At 37.5% G+C, this 17,336-nt stretch overlaps 1 protein-coding gene across 3 annotated transcripts; it reads right to left on the reverse strand.

Moving 5' to 3' along the window:
* Positions 1-3,834: 3,834 nt before the first annotated feature.
* On the reverse strand, positions 3,835-16,778 carry clnk (cytokine dependent hematopoietic cell linker). Of its 3 annotated transcripts, none has more exons than XM_028459930.1 (17): positions 16,570-16,778; positions 15,399-15,440; positions 14,498-14,538; positions 12,441-12,594; positions 9,538-9,590; positions 9,423-9,450; positions 8,912-8,962; positions 8,802-8,836; positions 8,537-8,643; positions 8,036-8,060; positions 7,914-7,935; positions 5,423-5,507; positions 5,090-5,106; positions 4,891-4,964; positions 4,740-4,817; positions 4,498-4,653; positions 3,835-4,411 (listed from the first exon to the last, which is right to left on the reverse strand). In XM_028459930.1, the coding sequence occupies exons 3-17, from the start codon at positions 14,498-14,500 to the stop codon at positions 4,268-4,270; spliced, it is 1,032 nt and encodes a 343-aa protein (XP_028315731.1). In that variant the 5' UTR covers positions 14,501-14,538; positions 15,399-15,440; positions 16,570-16,778; the 3' UTR covers positions 3,835-4,267. The 3 variants fall into 3 exon arrangements, with proteins under 3 accessions (XP_028315731.1, XP_028315732.1, XP_028315730.1); XM_028459931.1 differs by having other exon boundaries at positions 15,399-15,516; XM_028459929.1 differs by lacking the exon at positions 15,399-15,440.
* Between the last annotated feature and the right edge of the window lie 558 nt (positions 16,779-17,336).

Raw genomic sequence — 17,336 nt, forward strand, 5'->3', positions numbered from 1 at the left:
CTAATTTTCATCCGTTGTCCTAAGGCAGGTTAGTATAGTATACATTCAACAAGACATGATACATAGAATACATAAATCACTGGACATGACACATTAAAAGTAGACCATAAGTTACATATAGGTTTAAATTAAGACTTTGAGGCCCAAGGTAAAAAGTGAATAACTGAGTGCATGTCTGGTTAGTTTTCAACTAAAAAACTAAACTATGTTAATAGTTGACCAAAACTAGACTATGTGCAGTAACTCAAACAGTCCTCATGCATACATTTTGACGAAAACTAAAGTTGCATTTTAGTCAAAAGACTAAACTTGATAATACAAAGCTAAGTATGATGTGAACAAAACATAAAAGTTGTGTCCACAGAAACAGGCTAATATTGTTCAAAGCAATTACTTCCATTTTGTGAATGAAATTGGTCACCAACCTCGATACTGGAATTGTTGACTAAATATCACCAACGGCAGCCAGAAGGTTGTGGGTGGGGTTGACATTTTTAAAAAAATATTACCATTGTCAGCCTTTTCTTCACTATTTGACCCCATAAAAACAAGTCAAAGCTTTTACTCTTGCAGACTAAGACCAATGTGTTTTTGACATTGTATTTACAGCAAAAAAAAAAAAAGGTCAAGAAAGTTAATATTTAAAAGAGAGAGAGAGCAATGTATCGCCAGAAGGCCACAAAAGCAAGCTTGTAGAGTTAAGTCTATATGATATATATTGTAAAGCAGTGGTTCCCAAACTTTTCACAGTCCCGTACCTCTTTAGAAATTTAACCGGAAGCCATGTACCCTCTATTCCTGCACACTTAACATAATGTAATGTAGTAGAGGTCGACCGATATGGGATTTTCAAAGGTCGATGCCGATACCGATTAAAAAAAAAATAAAAAAATTCAGCCGATGGACGATATCTAAAGCCAATTTTGGAAGCTGATAGTTTTTTTTCTAAAAGCACATTGATTATGAAAGTCAATTGAAACACTCATTATATAAATGTATTGTAAGGAACTATATATATATAGTTCCTTTGTTCCTTCCACCCCTAGCACCCCCACTTCCCACGGCCCTGGTGTTTAGATAATTTTTTGTATATACTGTCTTACGGTGATTTTTCTTTTTTGTCTTTTTTTCATTATTAACAATTTAAAACACCACAAAACAGTCTCATATTTACATGTTTACTATTAATATATTTAACAAATGGCATATGGTCGGTTTACATTCAAATATCACGTCCCAGGTTCTTTGTCATAAAGATTGCGAGAGAAAGAAATGACGTATATGCACATGCGTTGAAAGGATCCAAAAGAATCAGGCCCGTGAAAGGATCGGGTACTGACAAGTGCAAAGCAAATGTGTAATTTGTGGCAATGCATGGAGGCTCCTGACTGCCGGTCTCTTTATAATGTTGTTTCAACTGTCGTCACAGTTTTTCTTTTTTTTCACGTACCCCCTATGAAAATTTGTGTACCCACTTTGGGAACCTAGGTTGTAAAGCGTTCAATAGATGATGTTTGCTGTTTTCTTGATAAGTTTAATTAGTGGAACAAGCATTAACGAACAACAAAGGATGTTAATATTTCATAGAAAGATTAAACAACAAAATACATCACAATTTTTATTTAATTTAACTATTTGGCAAATTGCATAAACACAGCATGCGTAAAAATGTCAGTATAAAATGGATAAAATCTCCCCAAATAAATGTCACACCACCTTCAGTTCATGTTTTCATTAGACAGAGATGTGTCTAGCATTTGATATGTTTTTTCTTTTATCGTTAGGGGTCAATGTGAGGTCTGAAAATGTGGTTTGTTTCCTGAAAGAAGTGAGACCTGTCCAAAGGAAGTCAATACCTACCAGTCCCAGCTGTGGGTTTACACAGACATACGATTCTTAAATCGTAGCTGTATGTATACATTAACACAATTATAGTTATAAAACAAGAAATCTTGGATGACCAAGAGTTTACAAAATGCATATAAATATTAAAACAGCCTTTATGGAGACTATCAAATCATGAACAGAGACTGATGAAAACAAGTATAAGGTGTACAGAAATAAGTTAGCCAATATTTAAAACAAGCAAAAATAAATATAACATTTTGCAAGAAAAAAAACCCATTAAAGATTATAGGTAAGAAATCTAGAACAATAAACCTCATTTCATAAGGAAAGAAAGATGAATAGAGTAATAAAGTCTCTTATTTGATTAAACTTGAGCTTTGTCTGACAATAAACAGAGTCAAGACAAAAACAGTCAAACAGGAAGTGGTTGGGATGGAGAAACCAATGTGATGCAGTCAATGTTTCCCAGTGAAGTCAGTAAAAAAATGGAGTGAATGGTTAGAGAATGTGGGAGAGCTGAAACGTGCAAAATTTAAAAAAAATTGAAGCCTTTGAACTGAAGATTTCAGTGGAAGAGGTGATTAAATATGAACAGTAGATTAAGTAAAGAAAATACGAGACCAAGTTAAGAACAAAGAAAACAATAGCCAATAAGAAATGTTTAATTTGAATAATTTCTTTTTAAAATGTTGACTCGAGCTGAAAACATCATTTCTCCTCTTCGCGTTTCGTTTTGCCTACGTCTCCTTTAATAATAACTCCAGCCATCTGTCAGTAAAGCTGTGAAGGTTAAGACCGACCTGTCAATGGTACTAAATATATACACAAACCTCAATTAGTTCCAGCTTTGCTAAATGAACGAGTAAATGACGAGAATGAAATGTAGTCATTTCACATTATTTTAGGACATCCTATCTCATGTTAAGGATTTTCAATATTGGCGAGTTGTGAAAAAACCCAAAGGTCCAAAATAAAAATGAAGTTGCATGAAGAAAAATTCATATCCCAAGAAAGAGTAATCTTTATACTATAAATTGAAATAGAGATCAGATTTTTTCGGACATGGGCCAATGGAAATTATTAAAAAACGGTATTTTTTCAGATTTCAAGAGACTGTCACCCAAGAACAAATACATATATCTGACTAATCATTAGTGATTTTAACTGTCTATGTACATACCTCAAAGCTGATGAAATTACAGGGAGCTGAGACTTATGCAAAGTTGTTTACTGAAGGCCCGAACATGTTCGAGCCCCAAAACCCCAACAAACTTTTTTCCAATTTTAAGGGGCTGGCATGTCCACCAGATAGAATGTATAGCAGATCTTTTGTATTCTGAGAGAGTAGGTGGAGCTGTATTATGATACCAAATTTCAGCTTTTTAGGTGATGTAGTTCCTGAGATATTGGAAGCTGAAAATGGAAGAAAATTAAGAACGCGCAAAAATCAACAATCTTTTTTGCGATATCCATCCATCCATTTTCTTCCGCTTTTATCCGGGGCCTGGTCGCGGAGGCAGCAGTCTCAGCAGAGACGCCCAGACCTCCCGATCCACGCACACCTCCTCCAGCTGTTCTGGGGGAACCCCGAGGCGACACCAGGCCAGCTCAGAGACATAGTCCCTCCAGCGTGTCCTGGGCCTTCCACGAGGCCTCTTCCCAATAGGACATGCCTGAAACACCTCCCGAGGGAGGCGACCAGGAGGCATCTGAAACAGATGCCCGAGCCACCTCAGCTGGCGCCTTTCGACGTGAAGGAGCAGCGACTCTACTCTGAGCTCCTCACCCTATCTCGAAGGGTGCGCCCAGCCACCCTGCGGAGGAAACTCATTTCGGCCGCCTGTATCCGCAATCTTGTCCTTTCGGTCATTACCCAAATCTCATGACCATAGAGCGATTGGTAAATTGAGAGCTTTGCCCCCCGACTCAGCTCCCTCTTCACCACAACAGTCTGATACAGCGACCGCATCACTGCTGACGCCGCACCGATGCGTCTATCGATCTCACGCTCCAGCCGACCCTCACTCGTGAACAAGACCCTGAGATACTTGAACTCCTCCACTTGAGGCAAGGACTCTCCACCGACCCAGAGGGGGAAACCACCTTTTTCCGGGGGAGAAGAGGTTTGCGATATGGTCACTAAATTGATCATATCTCAAAAAGTATTCCTCCTATCAAATACAAAATTTACAGTGTGCCTACTGAATAATCATGGAACAATTTCAGATTTTTTTTAGACCAAAGTATGTGGGCCATTTGTTGGAATGACATGGAATGACCCAATGCAGATCTTGTGTAGCTTGTGTCAGTTTTCTCTGGGTTTCCTTCAGTTTTCAAAGTATCTTTAAGGTAAATAAGTTGACCTTTACGGTGCAGTGGAAACTTGACCCTTTTATAGTTCATATTTATAGTGGTTTCATTACTGTAGCAGCTTGTCAACATCGCCTTTGGTTACTGGATAGGTCAGCACACAGTTCTTGCTCCCAGTTGCATATCTCCCATTGGTGAGAGGAAGAGGGGATATGGTATGAAACCTGATCATTTCCTCCACTGAGTGAAACATCTGAGGAAGAAGAAGCAGAGACTTGTCACTGGGACAGTGATGCAAGCAGTGGCTGTAAAAGCTGCCTGTTATTGTAAACAACTCACAACATTAGGGCCTCGTCCTTTGCCCAGTGCAAATGTGCAGGTTCTCTCTATGTACCGAATCTTGACATTATAAACTTTCTTATCATGATACACTGCCAACACCAAAGGTTCAGCGATGGTGTTGATGGTGGAGTCTCTGACCAGAAATGCTCCATCCTGTTATAACAAAAATCACATTTCTTTATTCAACACGTTCAGACATGCTTTACTGTATTTTCTCATGTCCCCGTCCCCACAGATACCTTGTTTACCAGATGTAACGCGTGTTCAGCATCTATTCGATTACAAACCCCCACATACCAGCCTTCTGTGGAGTATGTCTGTTAGTGAAATACAGCAACTCAGTGAGTAACCTTTCCTGATTCAGGATTCATCTTTAAGTTGCATGTTTACCTGTGGGGGCTTTTGTACTGGTGGAAAGTTGTGCTTGTTAGAAGCCTTTTTAGTCTGAGGCCACTCATGGGGAACTGTGTTTAAAACATGATACATCCAATAAATATAGGCTAACATCACAAACATGAACTTTGATGCACAAAAGTGACAATTTAAACAACTAATGACTCTATAATGGTGATATTAATATAGTATTTACCCTGAGTATGTGCAGATCTGATTAAAAAAGAAAAGAAAAAAAAAAGTGAGAAATTAAGTGAGAATGTACTGAAGCGGATTAGGGCCATTTTTGATGGAGAAAATAATTTTCGAGATGAAAGTCGGAAAGACGAGAATAAAGTCGAAATTTCCAAAATAAACTCAAAACACAATATTGTAATAAATGTCGAACATTTACTATTAAAGTCAAATCTATGGAATGGGACCAGGGCTAATTCACCATACACAACAGTCTCCATCAAAACTGGCCCTAATCTGTTTCTGTAAGAACTAATCACATTTACCTTCTAAAAATTAAGAGTTAAAGTCTCACCTCAGTTCTTTGTTGGGAATGTCCGCAGCCAATAAATGTCTTTGATTTGAATGATGTGTTAAATCAATTTCAAATAAGCTTGAACCTGAAAACATTTTCATTATTACAGAATTAAAAAAGAAAGTTTAAAAAAGAATGTCAGGAAAATTTGTCATATTGTACGAAGCCCCAGACATGACATGTTAAGTAAAAAAATGTATTTTGTGGCCACAAAATACTGATAATGTTCCTGATGGTTAGTGACTCGTTGCTGTAGCAACGGCACATGTAGTCAAAGAGGAGCAGGTGCTGAGCTGCCCTCATGGATACCATGTTGCTTTTATTTATGTTGTACAGCCGTTAAAAGTGTTAAAGCAGAACTAGCTTGTGCTCAGCGTTCCCCATAAAGGTCCCTTTTGGTTATGTCACTGTCGTAAAAACGCTGCACGCCCCCGCCGCTGCCTGATGGAGCGCTGGTTTGCGAGTGTGTGTGCGTGCCTGTTGCCACGACAGCAGTGTGTGTGATTGCTGTGTGTTGCTGCCGAGCTGTCACTGCATGGAGTTGCTCCATTCCTCGAACAAAGGTCTTCTCTGCCTTTTTTTTGCTGGCTTCGCCATGATATAAGTTTGAGAGAAGTGAATTTGTAGACAATCTAGCATTAGTTTGTATTGGGCTGCCGTAAAGCAGTACGTCTTGCCAGGGAAAGTTGCAAATGTAAATAACCCTCTCCCCTCCCATTAGACCCCCATACAGTAAATTCACCACAGACATGTAATGAATCTCCAGAAGTCCAACAAGGCCCTACATCTTTGTGTGTGTACTCGGGTGTATAGTCTGTATGTGTGGGTGTCATCCGTCTGTCTTTGTGCGCGTCACTGTAACACCACATTTTGGGCCCTGGGTACAAACCATCTTGTTGGGCCCCTACTGTAAATTATGTACTATAAACTGTACTAGTATTCTTGCATTATTATATAAGCTTTCCTTTTTCTTCACATTAACCCAGAAGTTCCCAACCTTTATCGGGTTATGACCCCATTTTAGAGACATTTTTCTTTTCTACAATTAGTTTTTGATCATGTTTATTAAAGTGTGTTACAAATACAGAGTAGCCAGGATTAGTACACAAACTGTGCCACCTTAAATATTTTTATACTGCATTTTATTTGAACTAGATTTATATCTGAGGAAGTTTAAGTATAGGATACAGTTATTTGATAGTTATTGTGTGATGTGTATTTGAAAAACAATAATAATTGAAAATGTTTGAATTTTTAATTACTAGACAATATAGGCGACCCCATTTTAATACCAGGTGACCCCACATGTTGTCCTGATCCACAGGTTGAAAAGAACTGCAATAACCTAATGGCACCATATTCATTGGTTGTATTTTATGAATCTGTTCTACTATATTTTAGTGGTTTATTGGATATTGTGTTTGTGACATATTTATGCTACAATTTAGGGGTGGCTGGAATTTTTTTTTTTTTTTTTTTGGGTGTGGGTATAACTAACACACACAAAGCAAACATGTACAAAGGTTAGTGAAAGGTAAAGCAGCAGCAGCAGCACATGTGGGTCGTACCATTTGCACTGTTTTAAAGGGGGTTGTAGCTAGGGCTCTGATGCAGCATGGATAATGGTTTTAATGCCAAACTGTGATTAACAACTTGCTTATTTTCACACAAGGCACTTTTCAGTCCAATAGAAATAATCTAAAATATGTTTAAAATTAATTTTCGTACATATATATAAAAAAGACTTCTGAGGCCCACCCCCTGGGTACGACTCTGAACCCTTTACCGCCCCCTTCCCACAGCACAGTCCGACGCCCCTGACTGTGTGTGCATGAGTCACTGCTGGTCTCGTGTTCAGTAGAAAGGGGAGGACCTGTTGGTGTAGCTGGAGGAGCGCTCGTTTTTTGTTGGTGGGCCAGGACGGTGGGCGGTGTCTGGGGGTTAAATATTAATATGGATGAACGACGCTGGCAGGGGTCGGTTATCGTCTTCACTACAGTGGGTTCAGTCAGTCTACGGTTGGTCGGACCACAGTTAGAAACCTGCACAGTGTGTTTGTCCGCCGCTGTGTCCAGAAGAGGAGCAGGAGCAGAGCTCTTCCCCAGCCTGTACGGGTCGTATCCCATGTTAGTGTGCTCTGGAGGCTCTGCTCTGGGAACCCTCTTCATACCAGTCAACCTATGAACTATTGTTTGAATAAAACCTTCATCAAACCTTCTGTGTCTGGGTCCTACACTGTCTGTTTAACCTGGCCAAGACACGGTACTGATCCAACCTCCGCCATTGAGAAAGAAAATGAAGCAACAACCACTACATTAACCACTCTGCGGTTGTAGTAATGCTAAGATATAATGAAAACAGTGTTGAGGGTAAATACACGTCACTTCCTGTTTACAACATCCGCGTGGCAACTAATTACTACTGTGTGGCCACAAATTATTATTATTATTTTTACCATGTCATGTCTGGGCTCTGTAGTGTTGTAACTTACTTGTGTTGTGAATTTTATCTGCCTGTCAGAAGAATAAAAAAAAGAAAAAAAAAAATTAATCGATGAGAAGAAAAAATGAATTTGTTATTGAATAGGTTTAATAGTGAAAGATTCAGACGTACCTTAACATGTGATCTTTTATCTCGTCTGATAAAAGAAGAGAACATTGTGTTCATTCTACAGCCAGCAGATGGCAACCTTGTCTCACTAACACAAACAGTTCAATCTCTGTTGCCAGATTGGGTGATTTTTCCATATTTGGCTATTTTCCAACTAAATTTGCAGGCAAAATATTTGTCAAGTGTCGTTCAGGAGCTGTTTGTAGACTATTATCTCAGAGAAAGTGGTTTTTGAGACATTTATTTTCTTACATTTGTAATAGATTAAATTGGTAGGTTGTTTTTCAGCTTCTATATCATATTTTGGACCACAATCATATCATACATGTCTTCTTTTACTGTTTTATTTTCATTGCTGCATACCTATAACTAACATTTTATTGTAACATGTTTTTACAAGTTTCATCCAGGTTTTTTTTTATTTTCTAATTTATATAATTTTGGATATGTATTCCATTTTTAATTTCTGGTTTTAATTTTTTAATTGGGAGGAGCTAGACTCACCCTTTCTTGCATGAGTTTGTATCATCTCCAGGCCAAGTGAATGATGTTTTATCCACAGAACATCTGGAAGAGCAGAGAACATCATCCTGCTCAAAGACTTCCCTCCACTAAGGGGGGAAAAAAAAAAAAAAACCTTAAGCAGTATATGAACAATTCACCTGTGTGAGTGCTGGATTTCCAGGAAAAAAAGGAAAATAGATTTTAAATGAATACATTACAATGTATTTTTTCACATCCAATAACGTGAAATAACACTGAGCCTTACCCGGCCCTCTGTCTCCTCGGTTGGAGCCTTTGTGTCTGTAAATGCCACATAACTTTTACACTTGACCAAAGGTTGAGTGAGAAAATGTTTCCTGTGACTCATTGCTTTACCTAATCGGATCTTTCGTCTTCCAGGCTTCAGGTCTCTACGAATAGCAGGAGCTGCAACCGAGGTACAAAAGTCAAACGTGGATAATAGCTAAGAGATACTTATTACAGCATATATTAGAATTTATAATGATAAAAGTCTAACACGCCCTGCAAAGGTGAATGATAATGATTTCAGAGTGCCCCGTTATCCACAGACATTTGATATAATGTCAAATTGGGAATAAAACAGAAAAGCACCAGCTCATGAAAGATCACCGTGATCCTCCACTCCAAGCTATTTTATTAGTTGGTCAGAAACTGCATTTACTTGTACAATTTGTGGGGAGAAAAAGTAAAACCAAAACAACAATAAAATCAAATATAATAAATGGCTTTTTGATGGAACACTTACCTAAAATGTTTTGTACTGATGAAAGACCAAATCTAAAATAGAATTTCTCTATACATTTCACACACCCTTCCACTGCAAAGAAATCTCCTAATTCCTTCACATTTATGTCTCGTATCTTGCCTGTTGTTGTGTCGACGTTGGCGTCGCCCTGGGGATGGTTTGATTTCAGAAAGGAAGGATCAGTACTTACATTTGGACAGCTCTTTCATTAGAAAAGTTAATTAATTATTCTTACCGAGCAGATGGACAAGAGGCTGTGGCTGGATGATGATCTTGGAAGATCCCTGTCTTGAAAAGGGAGGCAGTTTTGAATAACTTTGTTGTTATATAATTAAATAAAACAAACAGAAGAAAAAAAATGTGTACAGGTGATTTAATGTGTGCTGTCTTTTCCAAATAAATAAAATAAATAAATAAATACATCTACAATGCAGTGGTTCTCAAACCTTTTTTTGGGGGGTGTTTCCCACTTTGAACGAAGGTGAATTTTCCAGCCCCAAGTGTGCCCATTGCCCCCCAAATAATCCTGACACATATTCATATTTATTAAACTAACACAACAAAAAGCACCATGTTTCATAATGACTCAAAAACCAAAAACTAAATTAAACCAATCACCTGCATGAAAAACAAATGTAAAAGTGCAGCAGTCAAAAATACAGGAAATAAAGAAACATCGTCTGCGACAAAAAGCTTGCAAGTGACATACTTCAATCATAAATTAAAACTCAAAAACTAAATTAAACACACCACCGCATGAAAAAAAAAAAAAATTAAAAGTGTTATTTAATGACTAATAGTTAATTTGTCAAAAACACAGGTTTCCTTATTTCCTGTATTTTTGATTGTTTTTTATGCAGGTGCTTATTTTAATCTAATTTTTGATTGTTGAATTTGAAAATGTGTTTTTTTTGTCAGGATTATTTGGGGGGCAATGAGCACAGGTGGGGCTTGAAAGTTCATCTTTGTTCAAAGTGGGGAGCACCCAAAATAGTTTGAGAACTACTGGTTTAACTGGTGAGCATTGTTTTCTGGTATATTTATCACTATTATTGTTGCTGGGTTGTTCTTTGTTCTTGTTCTTGTTTTCTTTTTCTTTGTCTTTGTTTTTTTTTTGTTTTGTGCACCATCTACCAAGACAAATTCCTTGTACTGTCCTTTAAACTGTACTTGGCCATTAAACATTTCTGATTCTGATTCTGTTTTTAACAGTCGGAGTCTGGCATGATACAGTGTGAACAGATTGACATTTTGTATTATTCTGCAGACATGCACCAGGAGTATTTCAGGCTGGAGGCCACATCCATGCAGTGTGTTCACACTACACGCTCACCTCTATTTTCAACCTCGGTTCACTGACGGCCCTGGAAACCCGCTGATTGTTCTCACTCACTTAGCATGAGCTCCTCTCTCATCCACATTGGTTTTTATTCTCAGCACAGTTTGTCATGGAGCTGTTTTTACTCCATCACATTTATTCAGCTTCATTTGAACTAGATTTCCCCCCTTGAGCTTTTCTTTTGAATAAACCAGTGACATATGCTCAGCCCTAAAGTCTCAAAGCATAAAAACAACTAAAAAAAGTTCCAAATAATAATCTTGAATTCAGGTTATTACAGCCTTATTCAAAAGTAAGCCTTTTACGGGTGGTTTTATGTAAACGTATTCAATGTTAGAGAATAAAAATAAAAATAAAATATATTATATAATTTTATATCTGGTTTATTTAATTACCTATACTTTATTCTACTGTAAAAAGAACAGAATGATGACATTAACCCTCCTGTCAACCTGACCCCATTCAATGTTTATCATTCAAAAAAATAATAGTTGATTTTTTATTTTTTTTGCTTTATACTTCATGACTTTTATGAGTTTAGTGGGTACAATTGGGGGCCATTGGGGCGGCCATGGCTCAGTGACAGCGGGTCGTCCAGTAACCGAAGGGTTGAGGTTATGAATCCCACTCTATCTGAGTCATTGTTGTTGTGTCTTTGGGCAAGGCACTTTTCCCACAGTGCCTTGTATGAATGGGTATGAATTGATTATGAATGTTGGTGGTGGTCAGAGGCGTCGTAGGCACGAAATGGCAGCCACGCTTCTGTCAGTCTGCCCCTGGGCAGCTGTGTCTGCATTGTGGCTTACCACCACTGGTATGACTATGTGAGTGACTGGTGTGAATGAATAATGGTTTCTGTAACGCGCTTTGAGTCTCCTCGGAAAAAAGCACTATATAGATTCAAGCCATTATTATTAAGCATAATTTTTTCATTTTTATTTTTTCACATTATTACACGCATTGTTGTTCCTCTGGGGTCAATTTGACCCCAAGCTATTTTACAGTAGCTGTGTAAAACCTTACAGCTCTCTCTCTCTCTCTCTTGAAAATATTCTCAAGGAAAAGATTTACTGACAGTGAGGTTTTGGAACAGCTCTTTCACAGTGAAAGTGATGTAGAGGAGTTTGTGTCTGAGATAGAAGACTTTATAGTGAATTACTCTAAATATAGATAAAAATAAGTAAATAAATATGTCTATGAGAGGAAAGGGTGGATCACCAACATCTATCAATGATTTGGATGAAAGATTTTCAAGATACACTAACTCAAAAACTGAAAGTTTGACCTGATGGTGGCGCTGCAGGAAAGATCACATTATCACCACAACCAATAGGGGTCCTACTTGTGTAGTCATTAATGTTGTCAGTAAATTTGAGAAGATTTGGATGAAAACTATTCAAGATAAATCAATTCTAATCTAAATGTTTGTCCTGATGGTGGCGCTAGAGAACAGGTCATGGTTTCATTATCAAGTGGTTATTTATGGATTCAACAAAATAAACCAACTGTCTGACACAAAAACTTGGTCAGCAATTTTCTGGAGGCAAATATCCCTGGGATCAAATTGACCCTAAGGGTAAAATGTGTGAGTAATATTTTGAAGGTTAAAATAAAAAGAGAGAGAAGTTCAGTAGATACAATAAACCTAAAACTAGATAAAAGTTATTAAATAAAGGGAAAATAAATCACATCTGGAAAAACATATGTAATTGTATATTGTATTTTTGATAAATATGAAAACAGTTACATTGAAAAAAAAAAAATAGGGTGATTTGGTTTGTTCTTTTTTTGTTTTTTACCTGCATATACGTGCTCCTCATCTTTTATGGGCCTTGAAGGGAGTATTTGCACAACATGCACTTCCTTCACATCGACATCATCGTACTCCGTCTCTACCACGCTGTTGTGCTTCACACATCTTTCAACCCTCTTCCTGTCACCTCTCCTGCCATCCTGTGTAAACATATACAGTACATGTATAGGGTTTATATACATTTAAATCAAGGGCCATAATCACTTTTTCTTTTGCTTCTTCCAGACTTGGACCCATCATTACTCGAGTACAACACTGATAGACACACAAATCATTTTTGATATTTTGCCTGAAACTTTCTCTTTATCACCCATCATAAATTCTCTCTAACAACACTTGTTATATAAAGGAAAATGCCTGTAAGATGCTGTATTTTAATTTGAACCTGTTTTCTCTGCTGTTTTTTTGGCATGTGAATTAAATTGAGTTTGGTGTGTAAAAAGAAAAAGGTGAGATTGGGGTTGCACTGATTAACTTTGGGATTATTAATTAGTTTCTAATACTTACACTTTGACACGTTCTCATCACATAATTTCACGGTTGTTTGGAGGTGAACTAAGGATTATAATTGTTCCAACAATGCTTGATGACTTTGTCTAGCAACCGTTAAACTTATATTTGAACTTGTTTTCAAACTTGAACATAGGTGCCTGTAATATTGTTCATTGTGTATATTATTCTTTCTCTATGTTGATATTTTGACATTCTGTTTATTGGGAGCCAGATATTTTCTGAATTTGTAAACTCCCTGAAAAATACAAAAAATTGATTTTTGATAATAATGACAACAACATAATAATTTTTTCTTCATTTACAAAGCTCAAAATTGTGCTGTATTAGGGCAAACATTCTTCACGTTTACTTGAAAATCTAAATGAAAAGGTGAAATAAAGGGCTCTGTTCTTGGACCCCTTCTGTTTAGCCTTTATATGCTTCCTTTAGGACACATTTTACACAACTCTAAGGTTGATTATCAGAGCTACGCAGATGACACAACTACTGTATATCTATCACTGAACCCAGATGACTATGGTCTCATTGAGGTATTGTGTGACTGCTTAGAAAAAGTAAACTGCTGGATGAGTGAAAACTTCCTTCAACTAAATCATGACAAGATGGAGGTGATTGTCTTTGGTAACAAGGAAAAGAGGACTGCTGTCAGCAAGTATATCTTGAGTCTCGATCTTTAAAAGCTAAAGACCAAGTCAAAAACCTTGGTGTTCTGATTGACTCAGATCCCCCAAAAGAGCATCAAGCAGCTACAGCTGGTTCAGAACGCTGCAGCTCAGGTCTTAACCAGAACAAAGAGGTCAGAACACATTAGTCCAGTTTTAAAGTCTTTACATTGGCTCCCAGTCAGCCTCAGAATAGACTTTAAAGTTCTGCTGCTGGTGTATAAATCTGTGAATGGGTTTGGTCCAGAATACATCAGTGAGATGTTAGTCAGGTATGAACCCAGCAGGTCTCTCAGATCTATGGACACAGGTCAGATAGTGGAGCCTAGAGCTCACAGTAAACATGGTGATGCTGTGTTTAGTTGTTATGATGCAAAGAAGTGGAACAAACTGTCAGCAGAGCTGAAGTCAGCATCTAATGTGAACATTTTTAAATCAAAGTTAAAGGTACTTTTTTTTTCTCTACTGCGTATGATTGAGAGGGAGATTTTTGGTCATGTTGTTGATGTAATGTGTTTGTTGATTTTAATTGATTTTACTGATGGTTTTAATGTTCGTATTGATTTTTAAGCTGTTGAATGTTTTCTTTTGCACTTTTTGATTGTGTAAAGCACATTGAGTTTCCTTGCATTTGAAATGCACTATACAAATACATTTGCCTCCATTGAAAACACTATAAAAAGTTCCCAATTTGCTCTGTGTAAAACTTTTTTTTCTTACAATTCCAAAACAGAGCCTTAATCATCATCTGTATCAGTGCCTAAGGTGAATTACACAGGAGGCTACAGACTGATAAGGTTTCCCATTGGAAGGAATGTTCATGTGGAACCAACACACAATCGCTGCGGCTTCAGACGCCATAACTCACCATTATCACAGCAGACTCATGGCTGTCCTCTCACTTTGCAGCTAACGACGAGGAGGAGGCAAAACAAACAGGGAAAACATCATTAGTTTGGTGCACAACCAAATGATGTGGTTTTCTAACATTATTTCTGCAGGCAATTTTCTTCCTGACCAGGTAATATGCAGACAAAATAGAAGGAATGTTTTTTAGTCTGAACATATAGTGTATTTATAGAGTAAAAAATAATGTTTTAATCATGAGGGGGAAGGGAACAGGGAAGAGGGAGTCAGGGTAGGCCAATGGGTAAAAAAAAATAAATAAAAAAAAATAGGTCAAATAAATTCATTAATTTAATTGTAATATCAACACATACATTGCTGTCACGAAAAGATTACTTTCCTTTTACTAGAAACTAAAACTGACCTAAATCTGCTGTGGTCGAGGCTAAGAAAAAAAGAAACAGCCTATGAATAAAAAGACATGTTTGTCGAGCACACGTGTTATTACTCATGGACCGGGGGCCAAATTCGGCCCTTTGGAGCGTCCAATTTGGCTTGCAGGAGAAAGTAAAAATGTCAGAGAAAACAAATCATTGTGTGAGTGAAACTCAACATTTACAGGGGCTCACAGTTTTCCAGCGCTTCTATCGGACGACTGCAGAAATTTTTTTAATTTTAAACTCAAAATCCTTCACTTGTACTCAAGTTATGAATATCAAACACAAAACCTAGTAAATTTAAAGTAAAGATCCTCTTGGGACCAATATCTGTCACTTATTGCTTGATATTGTTGGTTTAATACATACTTTGTATTTTCTGTATATGTACAAGTGCAAACTGGGGCACAATAATGTTGAAACCACTTGTTTTCCTGAGGGGTTACAAAGAGGAAGAGAAATGCAGTGTCAGAACTAATAATTCACCTCCTTATGATTGACAGGTCTTGATCTTTGAATTCCTGTTGACTATGATAGAAAACAAAACAGGAAGCAGGAAGGAAATTTAACCAGAAATAGACATCAGGACCTTACGGGAAAGAGACTGCAAAAAAAAAAAAAAAAAAAGTAAAATGTTATTTTTGATTTGGCACTGAGGTCCAAAAACCCAGTGTGACTGTTTGCTCTGCATATAAGCCCTGGGAAGCAGGGTGGAGGGAAATGTTTGGGAAGAAGGAAATTACAGGTACACAGAGGAGAGCTCCTATCTGAGTCAGTGGTTAGTGTGGAAAATAAACTCCTGCTCCGTAGAGATTGGGTGCAGGGGATTTGCGACAACTCCGGGAGACTTGAGGGATTTGGGACCTGGCCTCTCTGTCTGCAGGCATTGAGAACTTGTCAAATGCTGAAGTTAAAGAAGCGCCGACTGCAGAAGCACTTAAATAGAACAGACTGTACACATTGGATTTGTCCGAAACTAGCATTTGCAATTTCATGCTTGTTTTACTGACTTGTATATTTACATACTCCAATCCTCAACAACTACGTAAAACATGAAGCAATATTTATGCGTTCATACACAAAACAGACGTTTCAATCTAACAGATTACATAGAAATTACACTATCATGGACTGAAAAAAAAACATTTTGATGAATTCACAATCTAAAATCCAGTTCTAAAGGAAGGATAAATTACCAGATTATTTGAATGTAGTGTGTGAGTGAGTGTTGGTGGTGGTCGGAAGGGCCGATGGCGCACTTTGGTAGCCTCGCTTCCACCAGTCTGCCCCAGGGCAGCTGTGGCTACAATCGTAGTTTACCACCACTAAGTGTGGAGTGAAAGAATAATGCCTTAATTCTGTAAAGCGACTTTGAGTGTCTATGAGAAAGCGCTATATAAAACTGATGCATTATTATTATTGTGATGTTAAAAATGATGGAATTTTGATGTCATTTCACAAGCACACTCATAAAACACAAACCAAGATATGAATTTTTGAAAGACATGTTGTACCTGAAGTGACTTGTAGAATTATTATTCCTTTTTCACTGTTTTCAATCTAACTGACTGGTTTTAGCTGACTAGAAATGGACCTCTGCACTATTTATCATCTTCATTACAACCACAGTAACAATATTACATTAATGTTTGCTTACCTTTGAGAAGATTGTTGGAGAAAGCTCAGCTTCCTCACCCTCATCAGTTCTTTCGTACTTGAATCGGTAAAGAGGTGGCCTTGCCTTGTTTTACACCTTTCTTTCCATAAGCATAGAGACCCACATCTGCCTGTCAGAGAGAGTCGTCCACTGTGGTAACCTAAAATGATTTCCTGTGTGTGGTGAATAACTTGTTCCAAACCTCAGGTCTTCACATTTCAAGAGAAGAATGTACTCTGTCACTTTTAACTTTCAAGAGTAAATCATACAGCGAATAAATTGGCTGTGCGATGCATCATGAACGATGGCCGAGACAGTTTTATGTGCATTCATTTGTAATGTAACTTTCTTTTTACCCTAAATGTCAGAGTTTCTTCTATCAGTCTTTTGTCGCGCACAGACCTTCTGCATGATGTGCTGACACTAAAACCCATTTACGGTAGACTCTAACCTCAAACCTTTTGTTCTATAAATTAGGGTATTTTTAAACATCGTGACAGGCAGGAAGCTTTGTTGAAATCAATGACTGATTGAGACATTTCTCTACCATCTATGCCATGTGCATCAGTTGTTCTGATTCTCTTTCCGAAACCAAACTGCAAACTCAAAGCAATGTTTTCCATCCTGTAACATTTCATTTAATTTTATTAAATAAATGCTTAATATCAAGTGTCATCACAAAGTAAAACTCAGTCACATCATCAGCTCATAAATAAATGCCATCGTTGGCGAAACACAAATTACATAGACCGTACTTATACCCAAAG

This window comes from Gouania willdenowi, chromosome 10 (assembly GCF_900634775.1).
Source record: "Gouania willdenowi chromosome 10, fGouWil2.1, whole genome shotgun sequence".
Lineage (NCBI taxonomy): Eukaryota > Metazoa > Chordata > Actinopteri > Blenniiformes > Gobiesocidae > Gouania > Gouania willdenowi.